We start from the raw sequence: 10,434 nt of genomic DNA, 5'->3' as shown, positions 1-10,434 counted from the left end.
TATTGTTTTGGTGAATAAACTCTGACACTTGTCCCACTATTGAAGTTCCAGGAATTAGCTCCAAAAAGGAGGAGTGCTTTTTCCTTAGGAGCCCTTTCATGTACTGAGCATCTTTGAGGACATTAGTGACTGCTTACTGACACTTACTGATTCAAAGCAAGCAACGGAAGAACAAGGATGATCAGATATACATAAACACAGACACATCGTATGAATTATATACATATATATTATATACACACGTACGTATGTACGTACGTATATATGTGTGTGTGTGTGTGTGTGTGTGTGTGTGTGTGTGTGTGTGTGTGTGTGCATATCCCAGAGCACCTGAGATGTCAGAGGACCATCCTCAGGATTTCATTGTCTTCCACCACGTGAGCTCAGGTGTCAGCCTTGGCAGCCAGCACATTTACCCACTGAGTCACGTCACAAATCCCAGATTCTTCGGAAATTAGAGCCTTGAATATTGTTGTTCATGGTCTCTCCTCACTTTTCTACTCACAAGCCACAGGACACAATACAATTGATAACTTTTAACTTTAATATATACGGCTATGGAATACATGCACACATATTTTGTCGTTAAAAATGATGGGCTGGTAAGTTAGAGCCTGCAGCTTAGATTTTTATTACTTTAAGATTATTTTTATTACATTTATTTATTTATTTGAGACAGGGTCTTACGTGCAGTTTTTGCTGGTCTGGAACTTGGGATGTAGTTCAGGCTGGCCTCAATCTCACCCGTCTCTGCTTCTCAAATTCTGGGATTAAAGGCATGTACCACCATTCTTCACACTCAGTTCATACGAACACACCCTCGCACACACGCACACACATGCACACACACAGAGACACACACAAACACACACATACAGACACACACAGAGAACGAAAGTGCAGTGTGCATGCTTGTGAGGTATACTTGTGGAGATCACGATCCTCGCACAACTTGTGGGTGCCATTTCCTGACTTCAAGCGTTCCCAGGGATTGAACTCAGATTGTCAGGTTTGGCAAGAGGCACCTTTACCTGCCAAGACTTCTCACTGGTGGTGGTTTTTCCATTGTTAAACTGTTGTTAAGAATAAAAATATGTGGCAGAGACCACATAGGCCCCAGAGGCCACGGCATTGACTCTCTGAGACTTTACAGAAAACATGTGCTGGTCCCTGGGCCATACGGAAAATATCAATAACAGAACTCACTCGTTTTGCACTTTCATTGAGAAATGAATTGTGTCCTTCCCTTCTTCCAAGTCAGGTCTTTCGACGGTAGACTCCGCGTTCACAGTCACCGCAACGAGACACGGTGCAATCTCCCATGTCAAACCTGGGATGTAATCAGTCACCGTCGGCTCGGTGATGCCAGCTACTCCCCAGTGGTGGGGCAGCCCCCCCCCCTCTTTGTGCTTTTACTGTCACCTGGACCTTTTCTAGGCACCAGCTTCCAATTTGCAAATCCCTTTGCTGACCCTGATATTTTGGTCAGATGACTGCACTTCTCTAATGGTTCTCATGAGCCTGTTCTGTCTCCCTCCCCTCCTTTCGCCCTCTGGGGGCCTCTCGGGTGACCCTTTGGGGTCACACGCCTTCCAAAGCTAATATTTCTGTGCCTGACGTTTTCCTGTCCTTCTGTCATTTTAATCGCCTCAGTGGCTTTGGAATCAGCAAGCAGACGGTGGCACAAGGAGGCCTCCCTCAGGTGGCTCTCCTGTCAGGCCGGCTGGACCATTTCTGCAAGCGCTTGATTGCCTGCTCTGGATGGCGCTTGAAGACACCCTTCCTTGCATTCACCGGTATCCATACTGCACGGGTATGATTTCTTCCCCATGGGTCCTCACGCCCATTACTTCCCACATCTGCCCTTCTCACCAGATCACGTCAGTGGTCCAAGGAGGACCCCAGCAGCCAGTGCACACCTTTGTTACCAGAGCCAGGCTGATCTCAACCTTCCGGTTTTTAATTTTCTCTTCTCCAGCCAAGCTTGCTGAATCTCTCCCGTTGCTACCCCAAATACAGCTGTCTTTTGACATCCTCACGTGCCCTGGCAGATGTGTGTGTGTGTGTGTGTGTGTGTGTGTGTGTGTGTGTGTGTGTGTGTGATGCTGGACTGGAACCCTCAGGGCCTCTCACATACTAGGTCAGCACTACAACCCTAGCACCTGTCTTGGGTGTGTTTTCATAGGGAAAAGCTGATTTGCATATGCAGAGCAAGGCATTCTTTAGGAAGCGAGAAAGGCACTAATACCATACACCACAAGGGTAAAAAACGGGACTATTTAGAAGTAAACTCTTACAAGAAAACCTAATGGGAATAATGGTAAATATAGTGAATTGGCCGACTAAAGAACATATAGTTCTGCTAACCTTCATTTAAATAGAAGTTAAAGAACAAATCTCAATAAATAAACTTTCCTAGGTGGATTGCTCACCTCTTGCGTCACTTGCTGGTACACTGTCTTGCCTCCAACAACATCTGTAAACATTCCGCTTCTATATATAAATGCTGTTTTTCCTTACACAGCGTAAGTTAGTGTCCTTCTATGTAAACATCTCCACTCCTCCTTAGAAACCAAATGGTACCCCATCCTGCACCCCCTATGCTTAGCATCGTGGGTTATGACTGGTGGTGATCAGTCAGCTCCCCTCAGCTGGTGGATGTATTTTAGAGGGCGGTCACTCAACTGTGAGAAATGACTTGAAATAACCTGTGCCGGAACAGTTTTCTCTTTCATTTCCTTCCTTCGCCATTCAAAGTCCTTGTCCATCTTCTTTCTGGATTCTGTTCTCCCAAACCCGTTTCCAGGATGCATATTATACCAAATATAAGTTGGGACAACCTAGCCAGCATGCCCTTGTCTTGAACAAGACCTTCGCAGAGAGACCTACAAGCTACACCATGGTGCTGGCTCATCTATACTACCTCCAACCTTACTCATTGAGAGATTTCCCTGGGCCTTAACTAGCCACGTTAGGACAATGTGAATGAGAAGGAAAACTGTTGCTACCTGCATATGGAGTGTGTGTGTGTGTGTGTGTGTGTGTGTGTGTGTGTGTGTGTAGTGTTAAATTACAAATTGATGTGCCCAATAATACTCGTGCTCAAATTTGGAAAGAAAAGGTTAAAACTAATATCCGACACCGCCAACAGCTCTGCAGTCTGAGGTCTGTGTCCATGCTTGTCTCTCTTCAGAAGTTCTCATGGTGAAGTTGGGATGGAGAAGGTGACAAACAGTTTTGACAGGGTGATGGTGACGTAAGCTTAGCTTCTTTCCCTTTAACCACAGACTTTCTTGAACCCCCTAGACTCTCTCCAAGCAGATATTCTTACCTCTATTTTAAATACAGACAATGGAGAAAGACGCCATGGTTATTACTCAAACCATCCTCGGGAGACTGAATAAATTAATGCTGGTATTACTGGAGTCTGGTGGTAGAAATGTGTCTCAAATTCTAATTTGGAACCACCAGAATCAGTAGTGGCTGCTAACCCACCCAAGCCAGGGAATTGACAGAAGTAAGGGAAAATATCCCTTTTCTCTGCACAGGATAGGACTGGATCTCAAAAATAGAACTGTGTTCTCAGAAATGCCTGCCCACCCCCAAGGTTGGTTGACAAACGATAGATTTCCCAAGATAGCTGCCTCGATTGGTTTTTACTCTGTGTATTCCTTTGATTCCAGAACACGGCTCGTCACACTGCCTGAACTTAGCTTTCCTCAAAGCCCCACGGGCACAAGCAGGGAGGACCCACGACCCTGCGAGGGGATCCCAGTGGCTCCGTGCCCACACGCCAGCCTGCGGATGCACCACAGAGCTTCCCACTGTCAACCCACTCGCTATGAGGAGCACAGCTATTTTTACCTCCCCGGCTGCAGCCCTTTATATTTATTCGGAGGAAGGAAATAAATAAAGATTTTAGAAGGAAAATGCGTGGTCTCAGTTTTCCCTGCGCTGGTGAGGGTTGGTATAGGAGTGGGTGCTGAGGATGGGTCGCTTCCCTTGCCAAGTTGTTGCCAGATCAGGCCTGCCCAAGGCCTGGGAACCCCTGCACTTTTCTCTGGGGGCTCATCTTTGACAGCAGGCTTCTTTCTACCCTACCCCCATCTTTGGAGGTGCCACCATCTCTTTTGATGCTGCTTGGGATGCTGCATCACTCTGCACCCCCCTCTCCCCACACCTCCCCGGGGCTCCCACAGTAGAGCATGCGCAGTGCGGTCCATGCGGGCCACAGCATCAGCATCTGCAAGAGCATCAGCATCCGCACCCGAAACCCTGCCCGGGCGCGCTCCCGGAGGGTGGGGTGCAGTACCGCGCCGCGCGTCCCCGCGTCTCGCGCCCGCGCCGCGCGCGCCCGCGCCCCGCTCGCTCCCGCGCGCCTCCTCAGCATCCTCAGGCCCGGCAGCAACCCCCGCAGTCACTGGAGCGGCCGCGCCCGCCACTGGGAGGGTGCAGCCGCTCGGGAGGCTCCAAGTTGGCCGAGCAGAAGGGACCCCTCTCTGCGGGCCGCTCCCCGAAAGGCGGAAAGAGGCCGAGGAGGGCGCGCCGCCGTCCCCGAGCCCCCCAGTCCCTGACCCCTGCCCGCGGCCGCAGCATGCGCGCCCAGCCGGCGTGACCGGCTCCGCCCGCAGCCGCCCCGCAGCCCAGCCGGCGCTCTCGCGGTCACTCGGACCGGCGCCCGGGAGCGATGAGCCATGAAGCCGCCCGGCAGCAGCTCCCGGCGGCTGCCCTGGCCGGCTGCAGCCTGGCCGGCGCCTCCCGCGGCCCCTGTAGCTGCCCCGCCGGCCCGGTGCTGGCCCGCGCGCCGCCCTGCCGCCTGCTCCTCGTCCTTCTCCTGCTGCCTGCGCTCGCCGCCTCGTCCCGGCCCCGAGCCCGGGGGGCCGCTGCGCCCAGCGGTGGGTATAGCCGGTGCCCTTTGCGTTGCCTTCCCCGCGGGGCCCTGGGGAGGAGAGAGAAGGGCACGCAGGTGCGTGTACCCTGGACGTGTGGGTCCCCAGCCTGGCCTTTTGAGCGCCTCCCTGTCGACCTCTCCACCCTTCTCAGTCCCAAGCCCAGGTTCATGCTAGTTCACTTTTGGAAGTCCGTTTCTCTTGCATTCGCGAAAGACCCATTCCAGTGACTGTGGGTTCCACCCAGAGGTATTTCGGGGCTCCTGAGTCCTTTAGCGCTCTCTATGTAACTTCCAGGGGCAGGGAGGTGCAGTGAGCGAGCAAGTTGCTTCTTGCTTTGGGGAACCTTCATATGAATGCGGGGAGCATGCAACGAGAGTGGCAAATGCTTGTTTCCTCAAATTCTCCACCAGGTTTAGTCCCTGTTGTTGGAATTAAGGTGAGGGAGGCATACTTTGGGGACCAGAGAATGAAAGTCTCCAAGACACACTTTGCGCATGACCTTTGGCTGTGTTTTCCCAAAATGCTTGTCATAATGAGCAATCAGAATAATACAGTGTTGAGCACACTGGTGATTGGAAGTCACTGAAAGCAGAAAGCTGGCCTTGGCAGTAGAAGAAAAAGAATTTGGAAAGCTGCCAGCATCTATATGCCCTTTATGGCAAAACAGTTTTTGCCCCCTCATCTCAAAGTTAAGAAGAACAGGGAATCATATATATGTATTGTTGAAAGAATCACTTTACGTTCAGTGCCCGTGAATTCAGGCCCCAAGTTATTTCAGGAGTGTTCTTAGGTCCCAGATGGGATGCTACTAAGCTCGGTAATAGTTGAGCCGCTCTGTCCTCCGAAACGGGAGGGGATGAGGGTCAGGACACTTGAGCATGCCCAATTGCTGACTCTTCGCTAAGCCTGTTCTGTTCCAGCACCCTCATAGTTCGGACGTTCAGATCTAAGACTAGATAGAAAAGGTATACATGACTATAGTACATGATTGTATAAGCTTCCCTGGCTGCTAACCTATCCAGGCCATCCCGCTGTTCCAGTCACTTGTTTTTCCTGTGTCTTCCCTTCCTACCCCCTTATAAATGGGAAACTTTGTTAACGGAATTCATGGAAAGATGCACTTCAGAATTTCCACGTTTTCTGGATGTATATGTGTATGTTTGTGTATGTTTGTGCTTCCTGTTCCCCGCAGCTCCGCACTGGAATGAAACTGCAGAAAAAGCCCTGGGAATCCTGGCCGAGGAAGCCAAGACATTGCAACAGAATAGTAGCAGTAATATCAGCGACAGCAGTGCCATGCAGAAGGAAATCACACTGCCTTCAAGACTGGTGTATTACATCAACCAGGACTCAGAAAGCCCCTATCATGTTCTTGACACAAAGGCCAGACACCAAGAGAAACACAACAAGGTAGGCAGGAGGAGGCTGAGTGTGCCCAAGTAGCTGCCATTAAGAGTTCTCCGATTTGACTGTCTGCCAGAATCTGATTTCACAAATTTCAGGGTAGCATTTTATTAAGAAAGCAATTAATACGATGATAGAAGAGAAACTAGAGGAAATGAACTTGGGATCGACCAGGACGGGGTTTACCGCTGGTTTCTTTGACTCAGTGGAAACTGAGCAATTTCAGATGTCCTGTGAGAAACTCGGTCCCTGGTGTCTCTCAGGTGCCGTTGGCACTAAACAACAGAGGGAACTTCTTTCTGGGAGCCTTTATGTAAGGATGCAGGAACCTACCTTCCAGGAGATAAAAGCTCCTAGCAGTCTGTACCCAGAAGGCCTCGCTGACAGGCAGTGTGGCTTTCCGTGTATAACTTGCATTTGAGTTTACTTTTTTTCTTTAATTGGGCATTGGGTGGGGTGAGGCCACTGCTATGGTATGTTCAGTCAGTAAACAATTCGACTTTTCAATAGACGATGGAGAACAGGAATGAATGACTTGCATAAGATAGAAACCCGTTTGGGTTGACACCATCCTTGAGGGCACCGCATCAGCGGTGAGCGTTTGCTTTACTTTCGGGTTAGTTTAGAAAGTGGCATGGAGCTTGAAAAAGAGACTCAAATGAAGACAGAGTGTAGGATGTCCCAAGAGTTTAAGGGATCCCTCTCCTGCATCTCATTGCTTGAAGTAATGATATTTGGGACCCGAAGCAGGTCTCTACAGTGAAGTAGCGGGAGCCTCTGTTCTTTTTTAGGTGCAGAAAACAGACCCCTTAGTTATGTGTTTCCTTCTGGATTGTTCCTGTTCACTTGGCAAGAGCAGGAGATAGTTAAGCATGTAGAATGTAAGCAAGGTGTCTGTGGTTTGCAATTAATGTGCATAGTTTTCTAAAACAGAGGTAAGTATGATACCTTTCCCCATTTCATAAATGGGTGGATAGGGATATAAGGTTTTCGCTGACTCTGCTAAAGGGTGTAAAGCAGCTATTAGGTTTGAACTGTTAATTGTTACTATCTTTAGGACAAGTGAGGTCCCTGAGACAAAGCTTTCTTCATACTGAATAACCTTGTTAACCCTGTTTGTGTGATTTTTGAAGGGGCTGTTGTCCACCATGGCTGCGATGATGAACTTCTCCTCTGCCAAGCCTTCCCCTCAGAGGGTTTTCTGAAATTTAGTGGATCAACTAACACTTCATGCCTTATGGAGAGAAGGAGTGGATATTGTCTTTAGGAAGAGACATCCAAGGTCCCCTTGATAGCAAGCATTGAGGACTGAATAGCGTCCCTTATGAATGGTCCCTGTGACAAGTGGGGGATGGTCTGTACTCTATGGTGACAGTTCTTAAACTCAAGGGCCTTTGTACAGGGCGCTGGAGGAAGGCCAAAGCTGCCTCAAAGCCTGCTTTAGAGAAGGTCTAAGCCCTCCTCAGCTGAGATCTGAAAGAAGTTTCAGTGGAATTTCTTTTTTAACTCAGGTGTTGGACTCTGTGACTAATGCTCGTCCTATGGTCTAGCCTTAGATGGCTGTTCTGCTTGTGGGTGTGATTCCACATCCTGTGTCTGACTTTCTGGTAGTAATATCTGTTGACCTTTTACCCGTCACGTGTGCAGAGGGACAGAGTGCTCCTGTAGCGCACTGGCTTGATGTTGGAGGGACTAAGCTTCTTGACAACCCCCCCCCCCCAAGCCGGACTTCTTTTCTACTTTTGAAAAGAATGTTTAGGCAGGGATGATATTTGAAAGTCTTTTTTTTTTCTTATTAGTTTAATTCAGTAAATATCTGTTGTACATTTCTCATATGCAAAGCTGTATGGTAAGGGTTCACAGATAAGAGATAAAGTTTGCAAAGACGAAAAATATTTGTTCTTTAGAAGACACAGACATGACATAAGCAAGATTCTGAGATGTGCCTGGGTCGGATTTTAATAGTGCCGATCTGATTTGGTGGCGCCCTGAAATTTCCTTTTGTGGTCTCTGGTTTCCTCTTCCCTTGCGTCTTTAAGCCTTTTTTTGGGCTGGTTGATAAGAAGTATTGTTAGGGTCCAGAATCCAGGAATAATCCATCACAAAAGGCCAGGTTCGAGCAAGGCAAAAATTTATTTGGAAAAAAACTGATATCAGGGAGGCGGCAGGATTCAGGCTCCAAACTGGGTCCGAGGCAGGAGCAGCAGCCAGTCAGGTCCCCACTGGGGCAGCAGCCAGTTTTAAAGGGGGAAACCGCAAAGAGACAGCCCTAGAGTCCCATCCAACATAATGTAATATGGGGAGAAGCAGTTGGGGACTTTCCTCGGTGACAGCCCGTCTGGGGTTCTGTGGTTTGGTGGTCCGGATCAGCTCTGAGTCAACCCACCAGAAGGGGGTGGGATGGGTTAGGGGGCTGCAGCCTAGCCTCAGGAAATTGTGGGAAGCATCTCAGGGCAGAATGACAGACCGGGACAAAATGGAGTTTCTGCTGCTAAGTAGGATCGCACAGAATTGCATGTTTTCCACGGGTTCTTATGATGACTTGTTAAATATCAATGATGAGAGAGACACACTTGCCAGCTTACCTGCCTTCCAAAAGTTACAATGAGAAAGCATAGAACTCCATCCTTACTGCTTTTTTAAAAAAAATAATTTTTGATATTAGTGTCTGTGAACTTGGACCTTTCCTCCACTCTGGTTCTGTTGCATTGAAGCACATTTTAGTGAGTGCCTAGAAATGCTGAGTCACTGTGCCTCTCTCCTGAATCCCTGTGATGGGGGGGGGGGTAGAATTGGGATGGGACTTTCCCGAATCTAGGTTGCAAGGCCAAGCTCCACATTTATGTCTGAAGAAGTTTCATAATCTTGTGTGTGGATGCGTCCTTCATAATTTAACAGCTGTGTAAGTTAAAATGCTTATTAACTCTTTCAAAATTGGGGAGTTTGAAAGCTGGTTGTGTAGTCCCTCTCTGTATATGGTATTGGTTTTGAAAATTTTAGCTATCGATTTTTGTTCTCTTATGTAGGTTGAGGCCAACGAATATGCTAGGAATTGTGCCTTTCAGTTTACAGTTTTTTTTTTTTCGGTATATTCCGGAGATCTATTCGAGATAGTCGACGAACAGAAACTGGTAAGAGGGCATGTATGGATAAGAGCGAAATCTCGTGTAGCATACAATATGCCTCTGTCAGATGGAGTATCATGGGTGGTGCGGCCTAGGTCGGGAAGCCTACAATGGTGGATTTCTCTTGATTAAGATGAAATTGATTAATGATAGGAATGTTCCCAAGCTCTAGCAGCCCCTCCTGAACCAGTGTTAGGCGTCGCAACGGATAGTGCTAGATGTACTAGGGTGTCCGGGAAGGAGCCCACTGGGATATCTGTAAGTAAGGGAGCAAGGCAAGGATGAATCTGACTGTAAACCCAATGGTGCACACCAAAGACTGGGGTCGTAATTAAGGTTGTCGCTGTCCGATCTGTCGGTGGGTGGCGGGTGGGGGTGGCTCGGTACCTTCCAGAGGTTTCCTAGACCCAGTGGTTGCCTCGCTTTCAATTGAAGTGCGCATGCAAGGGATGACCATTCACAACTCAGTGGCAGTGAGGGTGTTAAAGGTATAAATCGAACGAATGTGAGCAGCTTCAATAACAAACGACGTGATAGCAAGCATGAGATATGTTAGGCGAGCTACGGCAATTGGAGAACCCTAATCGCTGTCCGCCCGAATGTGCTCAGCTGCTCTCCGCCTGATCAATTACAACCATCCAGCCGGACACTACAAAGCGAAGACCCGAGGATGATAAAAGACGCGGAAATTCGACTCACCATTCTAATTTGCTATCATAGTTGACCATTGTCTGGTTACCAGACCAGTTGTCCCCGAAGACGGCACTACCATTGTGACGAGAAGCAAGCAGCACTTATCAAATTGTGACCAGGGATAACTAAACTGGGCGCAGTAAACTAGAACGGTGCGAGCCAGCAGCAAGAGGACAAACCGATATAGACGCAAACAACCATCCGAACAAGCAAACTAAACCAGGATGCTAAAGTCTTTATGTATATGACCTTTGAGTGCGCTCTTACACCTAAAATATATAAGAGTCATAAATACGTTTTATTAGTACAGTCGTTTGTCT

The 10,434-nt window shown here is 48.5% G+C and overlaps 1 protein-coding gene across 1 annotated transcript in view; it reads left to right on the top strand.

The window, feature by feature from the left end:
- Positions 1–4,436: 4,436 nt before the first annotated feature.
- The window catches only part of Adam23 (ADAM metallopeptidase domain 23), a 147,971-nt gene continuing 141,973 nt past the window's right edge, over positions 4,437–10,434 (top strand). The window contains 3 exon segments of the mRNA XM_028886680.2: positions 4,437–4,728; positions 4,731–4,895; positions 6,085–6,302. Coding sequence (XP_028742513.1) covers positions 4,695–4,728; positions 4,731–4,895; positions 6,085–6,302 — 417 coding nt within the window. The 5' untranslated portion in view covers positions 4,437–4,694.

This window comes from Peromyscus leucopus, chromosome 13, assembly GCF_004664715.2.
Source record: "Peromyscus leucopus breed LL Stock chromosome 13, UCI_PerLeu_2.1, whole genome shotgun sequence".
Taxonomy (NCBI): Eukaryota; Metazoa; Chordata; class Mammalia; order Rodentia; family Cricetidae; genus Peromyscus; species Peromyscus leucopus.
The sequence above is the reverse complement of the archived record's forward strand: the minus strand, read 5'-3'. Positions and strand labels throughout refer to the sequence as shown.